A 16033-nucleotide genomic window follows, 5' to 3' on the forward strand; every position below is an offset into this window, starting at 1 on the left:
GCTCCAGTCCCCCCCCCCCCCCCCCGCATTCTGAAATTTTGATATCAAAGTTCCTGTGGCAATTGATGCATTTTTCTGCTTCACTCTTTAAGAAGATATGTGTTACGGTATTAAGATTGTATCTTGAGAATGTAAGTGTTCTGCAACAGGTGAAAACAGCAGCCCCACTGAAATTCTCTCCCTTTGCTCTGCAACACATGACCAACAGCCTGGCATCCCCAATGGCATTGATCTGGCATCAGCAAGGAAATGCACACACTGCGAATGACTCATTGCTTTTGGGGTTTTGCGTTTCCGTATTTGTATGTTCTAAACCGGCTGTTTGCTTTTTAAACTATTTTCTCAAATTCTGCAAGTTGCTTTCGAAATTTTATACGGGGAAAAACGTTTGACCAGACCAGTTTGGAGGTAAATGTTGCCACACACTACGGAAAAGGGAAGAATCTGATGTGGCAGTGCCATTTTGAACGGTAGCCCAACATCGTATGTAGCAAACCAGCCTTCCATAAAAGCAGTGGTGGGTGATACGCAATCTTAAACGCAACTTAATTTGAAAGTTTTGGGGATCAAATCTGTCTTGGCTATGTAAATGTGTTCAGAATTAGAGTCTTAACGCCAAACTGAATGTAATGCTAAGCCAAGAGTGGGGTACCTTTACCTCCCTAGGCCCCAGGCAGCCTAGGCAACGGCCAAGGAAGATGAGAGTTGCCAACTAATATCACCTGCAGGGGCTCAGGTTCCCCACTGCTATGCTACATGCATTGTTAGGGAGCCTGTCGGTATTTTTAAATCAATCACGCAAGGGAACAGATCAGGCAGTCCTCACAAAAACCATTCTCGCCATATGGTTGGGGATAATAGTAGTTTGAGAGAGGTCTGGACCACAATGCAGAAGAAGAGGGTTAAATCTCCCCTCCACACGCTGCTGCAGTCCTAAGGACTCCCCCACCAATTTTAAAAACAACTGATTTCACATTCCATGTTGTCTGACGCTAAAAGTTGAATAACCAACCGGTGTTTCACGCTGACCAGTTACAGGGCGCAGAGAAACAAATAAAGGCAAAACAGATTTTAAATGTCACGGTGTTATGATGGACAGGAATTTAAGAGGCTAAATTCAACTTTGTCACTTTATTCAAATTTTCAAAATAGCCTTTATTCTACTTGTTTTTAGTATAAAAAGTCCACAAGTTAAGTGCACCACAGTGTTTACAGAGAGACCTAGAATCCCAACCTTTCATTAACAGTCAGCTGTATGGTTGACCATGACACATACAACACACAGAAAATTAAGATAAAATATATTCACCAAATCTGATAATTTTTTTAATTCATAAAAACAAAAGCAAACAACAACAAAAAAGATTGAGGATCCCTGAAATATTCTTCTTAACTCTAATAAGACTTCATTGTACCCAAGCCACTTTGTAAAGTTTGAATCTAAAACAAAACAAAAAAACCAACCCGTCAAAGCCAGCACCTTCGCATGCTGATTGACATCCAACAGACCTTCTCGTCTCTCTAGCCTGAATAACATTCCGTACAGTTTTGTTATCAATACACCGGGTTGCTTTTTTTCCCCTTAAAAAAAATTGTTTCATTTTCAGCTCTCATTTCCATTTTTATTTTGAAAAGTACAGGAAGCATTTAATGAAATGTCGTGTTTCTGGCACCAAAACATGGCTTCAGTTAGAATCTTAATGTGCAAAGGAGTCCAAGATCACTTAAGAGTGTAGAAAAAAGAACATCTCGGGCCAACACTCTAGCTGCATACCTTCCTAGCAAAGGAACAGAGAGCGAAAGTGAGGAGAAGGAACTGGTTGGAGGGTTCTGAAACTGAGAACGTAGCCCACCAGTCCTGCTTCTCGAACAGGCATCTGCCATCGACGCCCTCCCTCCCAAAAGAATTCTATCTGGCCACCTTTCTGCCCAGCACCACTGATTCTATGGAAGAGGAAAGAGGATGCATTATCTTAATCCTATTCATTGGCAACAGGCATTATCTGCAAGCTTTATATGATACTTGGAAGCTAGGCTTTCTTCCAGACTTCCATTTCTCCCCCCTCCCGTCCCTTTCTCACCACCCCCACCCCACCCCCTGGTTTTATATATAGCTGATTAATAAAAGCCGAAAGAGAGTGCTGCAGTGAAAGCACTCTCCAGTGGAATTAAAAGGGAAATCTGTGGGGCAGCTCAGCTCGCGTTCATTTCACAATTTAACCCCCAAAGTTTGAGAGAGGCACTCCTACCATTGCATGGTTTCTGTATTTAAAGTTTGCTTTTTTTTAATTTTTAAAAAGAAAAAAGTGCCTGAAGGGTCAGGGCACCAGGAAGACACCCCTCATCATCATGTGTCTAAACTGCAACTCCAGGTTAATACGACTAAAGCGGTTACATTGTGAGAAGTGCTGACAGTATGTGATGTCGTTCCTTTACACCAATGTAGCCCCCCCCTTCTTTCACTAGATGGTGTAGCCGCCATCAGAGCCTCCCATGTAGAAGTTGCCCTTCCGTTGCGTCACTAGAACGTTGGCGCCTTGCATGACAGCCAGCTGGGCTGCGTTGGGGGGGCAGCCGGGAGGCGGGGGCTGGAAGAGAAAAACAGCAAGCTGTTAACGGGGGGTGGGAAAGCATATAGAAGGTGCAACAAGCAAGCAGCCCCCGGACTGTCCATGGGCTGCCAAGCAGGGCTTCAAAAACTAGGGTTTAAACAAGAATTTGGGAGGCTGGGCAACATGGCATCCAAACCACATCCAGTCTGTGGGCTGCATGCTAAAAAGGCAAAATTACAGCAATGTAATGCGGGTGGCGCTGTGGGTTAAACCACAGAGCCTAGGACTTGCTTATCAGAAGGTTGACGGTTCAAATCCCCGTGACGGGGTGAGCTCTCGTTGCTCGGTCCCAGCTCCTGCCCACCTAGCAGTTCGAAAGCATGTCAAAGTGCAAGTAGATAAATAGGTACCACTCTGGCGGGAAGGTAAACGGCGTTTCAGTGTGCTGTTCTGGTTCGCCAGAAGCGGCTTAGTCATGCTGGCCACATGACCCGGAAGCTGTACGCCGGCTCCCTTGGCCAATAAAGCGAGATGAGCGCTGCAACCCCAGAGTTGGCCAGGACTGGACCTAATGGTCAGGGGTCCCTTTACCTTTACTAATGCTTAATAACAGTGAATGATGCAGACTGTTCTGCTCAAATGATCCTATAAAGTTGCCCTCAACCAAGCAAGACCGTTGATCCATCTAGCTCAGAGCTAGGAACTGTCAACTGGCAGAACTCCACCCAGATCTGGGGCAGAGACTCCTTCCCAGCCCTACTCAAAAAGACCCTTTTAGCTGAGATGTCATGGACTGAGCCTGGGATTCTTTCATTCGCTGAGCAAGTTGTCCCTGCCTCCACATACCAGCAGTGATTTACAATTGCAGACCACACAGCGGTACCTGTGGTGGGACTATATGTTTGCCCAGCCACCTCGGCTGTTTCTGCAGCCAGCAGCAGTCAGCTGCGAAAAACGAATGGCAACATGCTGTGCATTGGCAGACAAAACACAGCGCAGATTTATTTCCATACAATTTTTTAAAAAGGAATGGCCTAGAAAGGCAAGGCAGAAGGAGAGCTGCACAGAGCAGAAGCGCTCCATGGACTGTCCTGAAGCCAACAAGCCTCCCAAAGATCCAGCCTACAGCCTTCGCCTCTCCCCAATGGTTTTGCAAAACCTAACTTCTGCAAAAAAGGGGGGGACACGGGTGGCGCTGTGGGTTAAACCACAGAGCCTACGACTTGCCGATCAGAAGGTCGGCGGTTCGAATTCCCACGACGGGGTGAGCTCCCGTTGCTCGGTCCCTGCTCCTGCCAACCTAGCAGTTCGAAAGTACGTCAAGTGCAAGTAGATAAATAGGTACCGCTCTAACAGGAAGGTAAACGGCGTTTCCGTGCGCTGCTCTGGTTCGCCAGAAGCGGCTTAGTCATGCTGGCCACATGACCCGGAAGCTGTACGCCGGCTCCCTCGGCCAATAAAGCGAGATGAGCGCCGCAACCCCAGAGTCGGCCACGACTGGACCTAATGGTCAGGGGTCCCTTTACCTTTTAACTTCTGCAAAGATGGGCTTTCCAGAAGAAAAGGGGGCATCCCCTCGGAAGGAGGAGATAATCCCCTCCCAAAAATGGCATCCTACCCACAGAGGGCAAAGCATCCTTGCGGTAGCTTCATTGCACAAACTGGAACTGAAGGAAAAATTCCTTCCAGTAGCACCTTAAAGACCAACTTAGTTAGTTCTTGGTATGAGCTTTCGTGTGCATGCACACTTCTTCAGATACACTGAAACAGAAGTTGCCAGATCCTTCTATATAGTGAGAAGGTGGGGAGGGGTATTACTCAGAAGGGTGGTGGGAATGGGAGATTGGCAGATAGCTGAGATGAGCCTGTTGACGACTCTTAACGACTGTAATAGGTCTTACAGGAAAAGGCAAGGGGTGAGAAGGTGAGAAATGGCTTAGTCATGTATAATGGGATAAGAATCCAATGTCTTTGTTCAAACCAGGTCTCTCCATGGTTTTAAGTTTGGTAATGAGTTGCAAAAACTAAAATAGACTGGAAAGAGAAGCTGCTGAATTGCAACTCATTACCAAACTTAAAACCATGGAGAGATCTGGTCTGAACAAAGACATTGGATTCTTATCTCATTATACATGACTAAGCCATTTCTCACCTTCTCACCCCTTGCCTTTTCCTGTAAGACCTATTACAGTCGTTAAGAGTCGTCAACAGGCTCATCTCAGCTATCTGCCAATCTCCCATTCCCACCACCCTTCTGAGTAATACCCCTCCCCACCTTCTCACTATATAGAAGGATCTGGCAACTTCTGTTTCAGTGTATCTGAAGAAGTGTGCATGCACACGAAAGCTCATACCAAGAACTAACTTAGTTGGTCTTTAAGGTGCTACTGGAAGGAATTTTTTTATTTTGACTATGGCAGACCAACACGGCTACCTATCTGTTAACTGGAACTGAAGGAAATTAGCTACTTTTATGTTCTCACTAAACTTTAGAGAAGCTCAGGAAAATCAGGCTGTTTGGTGTTTTCTCTGGCTGATCTCATGGCTTGTCTACCACAATTTACACCCAGAGTGAAGTTTGTGGCCGAAAGACCCTACAATCCCTGCAGAGCTGTTCATTATTGTAATATTTCAACAAAGAAACGCTGCCGATTCCTCTGCTGTGTTAGCACTACAGGTACTGCTTAGTTTGCATACCAGGTTCTCCAGCAATAAACAATCCCTGACATAATTTTTAAGCACGCCCCCCTTTCCCAGACTATTTTAAAAACAAGAAAGATGCAATCACTCTACTTACAGGAATATTAGCAGGGGCACCAGTTGCAAACCGTGCTCCCGCATCGAAGCCCCCTTCAACAAGAACAGTGGACCCAGGATGATAGACAGGGCCCACCGGGTAAAATGCCAGGGGAACTGACGAGCCCATTGGACCCATAGCCATGGATTGAGCCATAGGAAGATACAGGGAGGCACCAGGATAAGCTGCAGACATGGTAGGTACAGTGGCAGCTCCGGGGTGCACAAAACTTGGGCGGTAGAGCTGCAGGGAGAGAGAGAGAGAGAGAGCACAGAAAAGGTTTCTTATTCCAAGGCCCCTTAATCAGAAACCTTACACCTCAACACATCAAACTTAGAAAAAAGTGGCTTATTGCCACTGACAACAGAAATGCATTTTATGAATTTAAGAACATACATAATGACTTGCTAAAACAGACCATTAAGCCCGCAGCGTTTTATTTCTAGCAGCAGGCAGCCAGGTGCTACTGGCAAACTCGCAAGCAAGAGATGGAAGGCTGACGGTCTCGGCCTGTTTGTTTGTAGCACCTGGTGCTTCTCCATCATGGCATGTCCAACAGGAATATTGCGGGGGTGTCTCAGGTAGATTGCCTTTGGCCAACCCTCCCCCCCAAAAAAGCTCAACAACTTCTGTCAACACCACCCTCCCATAAAATGACAATGGGTAGATCACAGCCGGTCTTTTTATACTGTGAGTAGATCACAGCCTCTTGGAAGTTGGACGTGCCTGCCCTATAACATGTAGGGGAAAACATAAATCCATGGGACACACTGAATCACAGCAGCTCCCTAGAATTTAAGGCAGGCATCCCCAACCTTCGGCCCTCCAGATGTTTTGGACTACAATTCCCATCATCCCTGACCAATTCCCATCATCCCTGACCACTGGTCCTGTTAGCTAGGGATCATGGGAGTTGTAGGCCAAAACATCTGGAGGGCCGCAGTTGGGGATGCCTGATTTAAGGCAAAACTCCTTCCCAGCCATGGAGGCCAGTCTTCTAAATTTGGGGATCAAGCCCAAGACTGTAAGCAAACATGCCTAGAAATTACTCTGCCGCCAACTGACCTGCCCACCTCCTCTTCCCATTTTGGAACAGAGCTACTCCATCAAAAGAGAAGGAGCCATCAATTAAGATCTGAACAACTGGCAGTAGTAGCATTGAATGTTGATGCCTGGTGCCTGTTTTAAGAGGTCAAGAGGGTAAGCAGCACTATCAGCCACAGCAGCCTCTTGTTTCTAAAACCCTCCTTCATCACCTCCACATTTTAAATTTTGACTGCAAGCTCAGGGTGAAGACTTGTCTTCTTTGCTTGAGTTACTCAGTAAAATGTTGTACATATAGATGTATAAGAGTCAACACCACAAGCAATTCACATAATTTCCATTATCTATTTTAAAAATGCAAAGATTGGCCCTAGCCCATCCTGAATAAAAGTAGGTAAACACACAAATACATTCAGCTATGATGAAATTAAAAGCTGGTATAACTGTTCATCTAAAATCCAACACCATTGCTACTTTTGTGGCAGCTAATAGCTAGCCACAAAATATTTCCAAAAGATGCTTATCCCCAAATAAGTCCCCAAGAGAAGAGAGATGCAAGATGTTGGACCAGCCTGTGAGAAGGTCTCTTCACATCTCTCGGTCCTCTTGCGGTCCTTGGCACATGAATGATAAACCCAAGAGTGGGGAGTATTGTGGGACAGAATAAAGGAGGCAGTATCTTAGGCAGCTTGGGACCTAGCTGGTAAAGATGCAGATGGACTCTCAACTCCCATCATCCCCACCAGCATAGCCAATGGTCAAGGATTATGGGAATTGTAGTCCAGCACCATCAGGTACTCCACTTCTGTGGGGAAAGGTTTGATAAAAGATTTTTAAAAGAGAGAAATAAACAGCAACAACCTTGAGGTGTACTCAGAAGGCAGAAGGGAACTATAACACTGGTATAATGTGCTCTCTGTAAACCATTGTCATTGGAAGCTGAGTCACCATGTGCTACACAATTCAAAGCTGGTTAGGCTTAGCAAAGGCACTAAGATCAGCAAGACCCTTATGAGAATGGTGCCATATCAGCTCTTCATTGCCACAGTGGCATGTTATGGGCATACTACCACCCCTTATGACAGGGGTGCCCAAACTTTTTTCAAAGAGGGCCAGATTTGATGAAATGAACATGCGTGAGGGCCAACCAAAGTTGAAGTTGTTGAGCTTTTTTTTTAGGACTTTACCCCAGGAGATAGACTGGATTAAACCAACCAGCGGGCCAGATTAGGCCCCCAAAATGGACTTTGGACATGCCTGGCTTAATACCATCGTGTCTAAGCAGTGCACAACAAGGCTACAAACAAGATAAAATCTGTTTACATCATCATAAAATGTGGGGAATCAACACCTGTTGAATGTTGTTCAGCAGCAGAGAACTGGCTAAAGGACATGGATGAGGAGAGAAGATACCTCTAAATTTAATGGCAAATCATAAAAGGCAGAAGTCATTTAAAAACAGCAGTGGAACTTAGCATCATATTTGGTTGGATAGAATTGTTTTCTGCTTCTGTCTAAAACAAGTGGAGGTTTCCTGAATGCATGTAAAGTGGAGGTTTCCTGTGTAGAACGGCCGGCGCCGCTAGAGGGCAGACGTTCTCTGGCTTGTAGGCTGCCGCGCATGCGCTGAAGAGGCGGCTTTCTTGTGTCAAAAAAAAAAGCGAGAATAAAAGGTGAAGGCTGGCGGCCGGCGGCGGCTACACGGGCCACATGATGAGGTCTGGTGGGCCGGATTCGGCCCGCGGACCTTGTGTTTGTCACCCGTGCCTTATGATATCAACAGGTGTTGACCCAAAGTTTGAAAGCAAGTTGTCTCTGTTGTCATGCAGGACCCAAGGTCATGATGAAGCATCCAGACAGACAAATGTCTGCATGTAGCTAAGGCAGGGCTTGGAAAGTCTATATTTGAAGTTAAAAATGCCACAATGGGCAAGTTAGTTGATAATATACTACTGTAAGCAGCAACTCCATCCCCGCCATCATTACTAATCAGTACTGTTATCTTTATTAGTGAGGAAATGCCTTTGGTCTGATTCAGCAGGCCTAGTCTTACATTCTTATAAAAGGAGAACAAGGTACATACTTCAGAGTAAGCTGGAGGGGCCTCGGTGTAAGGTGGAGCCTGAGGAAGCTGTATGGTCTGTGGGAAGACTGATGGATTACCAAGAGGTTGAACCGGGTAGGAAGGCTGTGTAGGATATTGACCTAAGAGGAAAAGTTAATCAATGTTAGCACAATTGTTCTTGCTGCAAAAGAACAGGAAGCATGTGAGGTCAGGGAAAAACTCTCTTCTGGAAGCTTTATCTGAAAGAAAGAATACAGATCTGAAAGAAGAGAGATACTAATAATAATAATAATAATAATAATAATAATAATAATAATAATAATTTATTATTTATACCCCGCCCATCTGGCTGGGCCTCCCCAGCCACTCTGGGCGGCTTCCATAGAAACCAAAAATACAATAAAATATCACACATTAAAAACTTCCTTAAGATGTCTTCTGAATGTCAGGTAGTTGTTTATCGCTTTGACATCTGCTGGAAGGGCGTTCCACCTAAACAGCAGAAGGTCTAAAGACAACAAAACATCTCCTAGAAAATTACATCTGCAGGAAGAAGCTACCTAGAAAATGAGGGGTGAATGAAGGAGGCTCAGCTGATGCCATTCAAACCTGCTCTCCTACCAGGCTTAAGACCAAAAGTAGTCAATAATTATTTTTTTAAAAAAATGATGGTGCCATCTCATGGGGACCATAAGTATCTTTCAGAAGTTAGCAGAGAAGGACTGCTTAATCATTCTTCCCACAGACACCAAACCCATTTTCATCTATTAAACTGATTTAACAGTGAAACACTGAAATCCATCATTGGTGGTCTAATCAAGTATCTCCTCCAATGAGATTACTTTGCCCATTTGGTACAGTCCCCCCAACCCATCTTTCTTTCCACAGCAGGGCTGGCCTGCTTTTTACATGTAACAGGCCATTCAACCTGTTACAAATATCCACTAGGTAAGCATTATGCAGAATTTCAACTACAAGGGGTTAGCTTATACTTGAAACTTTGTAGGTATCTATAGAAACTGGATAGCATTGGTGTGGGACAGAATGCTCAAGCAATCAGATTGTTCTGAAAACTGAAAAGAGTCAAGTTGATCTATAGCAGAAGTAGCCAACATGATGTTCTCCAGATGTTGTGGCAACTCCTCCCATCAACCCCAACAAGCATTACCAGGGGCCAGAGACAATGGGAGCTGGAGCCCAGCAACACATAGAGGGCACTATGCTGGCTTCCCCCAAGCTTTTCTTAATGCTTCAGCTCCCTGGCTGCACAAGAACAAGATGAAAGGGCACAAAGAGAAAATCCCAGGACAGGGAGCTCATATCATCAGCTTCTGAGAGACCAGCAACCAGCAATGACCCAATATTATTCTGGATACACAGAGAGAGAGAGAGAGAGTAGGCTACCTTGGCAGAAAAGCGGTATATGAATGAATTAAGTAAATAGTATTGATTTCACTTGCTTGGAGATTTCCCAAAAAACAGGCTGAACAGGTACTATTGAAGGTGGGAGGGTGTTGAAATACAGGTCAAAATACCCATTTAGGTCACAGCTCGGACTACATGATGTACCACATAGTCCATTCCATGTACGCTGCATGTAAATGTACTCACTTTACAGTGAGCAACACAATGAACTTGGGCTTAATTCCAAATGCACTGACTGGCCAGAATCTGCTTGTCAAGTCAAGTAAAATACAGTTTATTGGCATTACACCTGTCATACAAGTAGAGAGTAGCAAAGCAAAAATGCAGGGTGAGATCCACTATGGAACAAAAAATGGGATTAGTGTCTGTCCAAGCAGGAGACACTCAAATCTTGTGATTAGTCTTAATGGTCACTGTTTATTCCTGTCCAGTCTTAATCAGGCAATAGGTGCAGCCTCCACTGCTACCTTCCCCTGCCAGCTTCTTCCTAAGGATCTGGTACAATTTTTTCCTGTTAACTTTTCTGTGGCCTTCCTCAATTCACTGGCCTACCTCACCTTATGATCCAGACATTTACCAGGGACAAGAACAGCATCACAAACCACCTGCCTGGTTAGTGGTGATCCTTTTGGGCCCATAACTGCGTTTTGAGAAAGCAGTGATGGAGCGGAGAAATGTTTATCAGTCCATGCACCCTGACAGCTCAGTGGACGGAGCATGAGATTCTCAAACTCAGGGCTGTAGGTTTGAGCCCCAGTGTTGTCCTGCAATGCCGGGGGTTGGACTGGATGACCCCTGCGCTCCCTTTCCATCTCTACGATTCTATGAAAAACACCTATCAACAAACGTTCACGCGCATTTTAATAGTGCCTGTTTGGAGGGAGGGAAATCCAAGCTAACGTTAGGAACTGAATACGGAACCATAGGGGGCAGCTATGCTGGATAATAACCCTGGAACACCAGGATGCGATTGGGTGCTTGGGACCTTGGATACGTGTTTGCAGGCTGCAACAGACGACACGCAAACACCCAGCACCTTCTCCTTCCAGTCCAGATCCGCTGTGCAAAAAAGGGAAGATCGCTCCCCCCACCACCACCTAATTCCCACGGGGGCTTCCCAATCTCCACGCGACCCACCTCCCCCCAAACCCCGGCATCCCATCTCTCCCCTCCTCCCTTCATCTCCGGCTTCCAGCGCTCCAGTTCCGAAGCTTTTCACGCGGGCCTGATGGAAGGGAGACCCGGTCCGGGGGAGCCGGGGTGCCCCCGCAGCACTGCGCCTGCCAGCTGCCAAGGGGCCACGTGACTCCTCCCCGTGTTCCCACAGCGCAGATCTCGAAGGGGAACGGAGGGCTCTTTCTGCCCACGAACCGACCCCCCCATCTTTACCCCCCACGCGGCAGCCACAGGGTTAACTTTCTGGCCAGGAGGGTTGCGTCATAGCAACCTAACATCCGCCCTTCCCCCATCCCTTCGCCCCTCCACACACACAGGCCTTTCCGAGGCTTCCCATTGGTCAGGACTGCCGCCAGTTACGGGCTAGGCCCGCAGATAACGGGACTGCGGCGCCAGCCTTAAAGGAGCAGCGCCTCGCCGCGCGCTGAGGAGACTTGGGCGGGGTTGCGGGGGGAGGAGCGGGAGGGGTCGGGGGCAGCCTCTTGCCTTTGCTGTTCATGATGGCGGCGGCGGGAAAGGCGGCTCGGTCAGCTGCGGGGGATTGCGGCGACTGTCGGCTTCGGCGGCGGCGGCGGCGGTTCTTCTCGCTCAATCACTTCCTTGTTGTTGTCGTCGTCGTCGTCGCTGCAGCCCCGATGAGAGGGGTTACGTTCGAGCGCGTGACGTCACTCCGCAGCGCTGCCGCCAGGGAGGAAGCGCAGGGAGCGAGCGGCGGGGGCGAGGGGGCGTGGTCATAACGGCGAGGGGGCGTGGCCTTTGGCCCTGCAGAAGGTATTGAGGGAGAGAGAGGCGGGCAGGCGGGACAGGTGGTGGAGATGCTTGGCAGTTTTATTATTATTATTATTATTATTATTATTATTATTATTATTATTATTATTATTTGTAGACCACCCTCTACCTGCAGGTCTCTGGGCGGTTACAACATAACAACACAAAATACTTAATAAAAATAAAAACAACCCAATATCCAACCCACGTCTCCAACGCATTATAAAAGGGTATTGGCAGTGCTTTTTTTCTTTAAAAAGTGTTTAAGGGTACTCTCATTTTCCTACTCATTTTGAAGTACTGCCCCTCGGTGAGGCCAAACACTTAATAAAAAAAAGCAACCCAATAACTCCACCTATCCTCAACGCATTTTAAAAGGGTATTGGCAGTGCTTTTTTGTCCTTAAAAATGTTTAAGGGTACTCTCATTTTCCTACTGATATTGAAATACTGCCCCCTCAATGAGGCCAAACTTAAGAGTCACAAAATGTTTAGGGGTATGCATGCCCCTGTGTCCCCCCCAGAAAAAAAAAGCACGGGGTACCTCACAATTGCGCTCATTTCACACGCTAGCAAGGTTATGAATAAAATTCTACATGGCAGGCTTAAGCAGTATGTGGACCAAGAACTCCCGGAAGTATAAGCAGGATTTCGAAGGGGCAGAGGAACCAGAGACCAAATTGCAAACATACACTGGATTATGGAGAAAGCTAGAGAGTTCCAGAAAGACATCTACTTCTGCTTCATTGACTATGCAAAAGCCTTTGACTGTGTGGACCACAGCAAACTATGGCAAGTTCTTAAAGAAATGGGAGTGCCTGACCACCTTATCTGTCACCTAAGAAATCTCTATGTGGGACAAGAAGCAATTAAAGAACCTCTTAATGAGGGTGAAAGAAGAGAGTGCAAAATATGGTCTGAAGCTCAACATCAAAAAAACTAAGATCATGGCCACTGGTCCCATCACATCCTGGCAAATAGAAGGGGAAGATTTTACTTTCTTGGGTTCCATGATCACTGCAGATGGTAACAGCAGTCAGGAAATTAAAAGACGCCTGCTTCTTGGGAGAAAAGTGATGACAAACCTAGACAGCATCTTAAAAAGCAGAGACATCACCTTGCTGAGAAAGGTCCCTATAGTTAAAGCTATGGCTTTCCCAGTAGTGATGTATGGAAGTGAGAGCTGGACCATAAAGAAGGCTGATCACAGAAAAACTGATGCTTTTGAATTATGGTGCTGGAGGAGACTCTTGAGAGTCCCATGGACTGCAAGAAGATCAAACCTCTCCATTCTGAAGGAAATTAGCGCTGAGTGCTCACTAGAAGGACAGATCGTGAAGGTGAGGCTCCAATACTTTGGCCACCTCATGAGAAGAGAAGACTCCCTGGAAAAGATCCTGATGTTGGGAAAGATTGAGGGCACAAAGAGAAAGGGACGACAGAGGACGAGATGGCTGGACAGTGTTGTAAATAAAAATATGCCCTTTTCCCTTATGGGGTATCCAAGAGCCCATATAGAGTCCTTACATAGGTTCCCTATTGGTAGGAGAAAATAACAGAGGCCAACCAGAGAATATTGAGAAGCAAAGCAGCTAGTAAGCTTGATCTTTATTGATCTGTTGCAACAAGGTGCTCCCCTCACACGCAGGAGAGGAAGAGGACCCCAAAAAATGCTGTGCAAGGGCTTATAAAGAGTTTTGAAATTCCCATCCTCTAGATCAAGACCATCCCCAGAAATATTATGCATACATCACAGAAGGGGTGTAACCTAAGACCACTCCTCAGATATATCCCACCTACATCACAGAAATTTAAATGTTGTTTTTCTCCTGTCACAGTTTATCTCCTGTCTGGCAAGTTACTTGATTGGATTTCCTGGGGAGCCTGGCCATTCTTTTGTAGTGGTAAAATACTTATTTCCTGGGCCAGGTCACAGGCTCACATCTTATTCATATCTTAAATGTGTCCTTAAGACAGGATTTGTGAGGAAAGAGACAATGGGGAGACTTTTCCAGTTTGACCTTGCAGAGAAAGGATTTGGTCAGTTTAGGAATCAAAATGGTTCCAGGTTGGTCTTCCTGTGTTGATCTATGTATGTGCAGTTATGAACATTACCATATATCTAAGACCATAAAATTCCTATCACAACAGTGTTCTCGAAACCACCAACATGAAGTTGACAAAACTGCGGGAGGCAGTGGAAGACAGGAGTGCCTGGCGTGCTCTGGTCCATGGGGTCATGAAGAGTCGGACATGACTAAACGACTAAACAACAACAAGTTACTGGCTGTGATAACTAAATTTATGAATTTGTTGTAAGCCGTTTTGAGGAGCATGGTAGGAAAGTGACAAAAAAATCTAATTAATCCATTAATTAGGTATAATGATTTGTGCCCAAACAGAGAGAGAGATCCCAGGGGAGCTTATAATATGAAGAAATACAATAGAAAACGTAAGAAACCGACAAGAAACCAAATCATTCACCAACATTCAAAAACAGCATCATCTAAAAATGGCATACTGTGCTTTCAGTAGAGTTATATAAGATTATAAAAGGCCTGGTGGGGAAGGGAGGGTTTTTCTTAAGCCTTTGCCCAGCAGTGAAAGGACAAGTGTGTAGGTGCTTTTCCCACCATAGTAGTAAAAAACTGGGGCATCACCACTGAAAAGTCCCTCCAGTAGCCACCTAGTAGGGGTTATCTTAATGGAATTAAATTTGTGAATTTTAAATTTTTTAAAAAATAATTACAATACAGAACAACTTAGAAGAATGGAAAAGTAGAACAGAAAATGAAAGGTGTTCCTGAAGTGTAACAAAGGTTTATAACAAAACTGAACTTCATATCCCAACTAGAAGCAAAATAGTATTGCGGTATGTAACCGGAAAAATCTGAGGGCTCCCTTGGACAAAAACAAAGACACCAACCAGGATAACTTGGAGCAAAACAGCAGCCTGTAGGCTTGGCCTTTATTGAACTGTTGCAACAGGGTGTTCCCCTCACTTGCAGGAGAGAGGAAAGACCCAGAAAGATGGTGTGCAAGACCTTATAAAAACTTTTGAAATTCCCATCCTCTAGGTCAAGCCCACCCCCAGAAACATCATGCATACATTACAGAAGGAGGGGTTGAGGGAGGAGTTGTGGTGGTAACCTGAGTGTCCTGTCACCTGGCTGGCTCTTCCTTTCCCCCTGCCCATGAGTCACTTCCAGGAGACAAAGGGGAGTTTGCAGTTTCCTGCCCCCAGAGGGAAGATCTGATCATTGTCCTTTGTTTCAGTCCATGCTGAATCCACTCCCATATGCAAGTTCTTTGTGATCTTGATTGTCTTCTGTCTGGGATCATCAGGGTTGACATAGCAACTGGGCAGGGCTCCTGTGGATGTGCTGGGATGGTGAAGGGATTATGGCTGACCAGAACCAAGCCACCCCCCTTTGATAGTCCTTGTCATATGGAGTAAAATAAAAATGGAACAGTGCAAATCCGGTGTATGGTTGATTTTTCTATGAATTTATAACAGAAATGTGGCGTATGTAGTGTGTGAGTGTGAGTGTGTGTGAAGTTTGTACAAACAGAATGATTGGGGTGGGGGGGTTCCTGCTACAGGTAGGAGGACCTTTGGCCTTATATAGCAGGACTATTAAGCTATACCTACTGATTCCAGTACTGTATTAATGTAAAGTGAAAGGTGTTCTCATTGTACACCTTTCTCGTCCACTATGCTAGGCCGTGTGTGTTTTCATCTCAAATGCTACTGCTATTAGAAAGTTAACATGGGGTGAGGGTTGTACTGTTCATATTGTTCATTTTTTGTGACTGTTTTGAGTATCTGAATCCCTTTCATAAGCCTAGAAGGAAATTTTGTTCTAGAAAGAGAAACTGTTTGCACATGGAGATCAAGAAAATCTTCAGTCAATAAATGATACAAACACTGAGATAATCCTTACTCCTTCCTTGGTTTGGTTTTTTAAAAAAATAAATAAATAATGATTGTGTTTTGTGTGATGAAGGGAATGTGTTTCACTTCTGGCAGTTTTCCTCGAGGAAAGTACCCCTAGCCAGGTGTGCATCTGGGCTTATTTTGATGCAATAATTATTGCGGAGTGAAAAACTATTTTGCATAGGTTTGTAGCTTTACATATTCATGTATTTTATGTAAATTGAATCATGAACAATCAAACACATCTTGCATCCAAAATATGCAATGCAA

At 45.4% G+C, this 16033-nt stretch overlaps 1 protein-coding gene and 1 long non-coding RNA gene across 2 annotated transcripts; one reads left to right on the forward strand and one right to left on the reverse strand.

The window, feature by feature from the left end:
• Positions 1-1116: 1116 nt before the first annotated feature.
• DAZAP2 (DAZ associated protein 2) lies at positions 1117-11751 on the reverse strand. The gene is made up of 4 exons (XM_083485569.1): positions 11546-11751; positions 8477-8598; positions 5350-5592; positions 1117-2588 (listed from the first exon to the last, which is right to left on the reverse strand). Exons 1-4 carry the CDS (start codon positions 11556-11558, stop codon positions 2463-2465), a joined length of 504 nt encoding a protein of 167 aa, XP_083341695.1. The 5' UTR covers positions 11559-11751; the 3' UTR covers positions 1117-2462.
• A 1495-nt stretch (positions 11752-13246) lies between these two features.
• Positions 13247-15763, forward strand: LOC310698555. Its single transcript, XR_014521603.1, has 2 exons — positions 13247-14698; positions 15430-15763. It is a non-coding gene; the product is annotated as an uncharacterized lncRNA (long non-coding RNA).
• Positions 15764-16033: the final 270 nt, after the last annotated feature.

The sequence above is a fragment of the Podarcis liolepis genome, assembly GCF_965112155.1.
Source record: "Podarcis liolepis genome assembly, chromosome: 2".
NCBI lineage: Eukaryota > Metazoa > Chordata > Lepidosauria > Squamata > Lacertidae > Podarcis > Podarcis liolepis.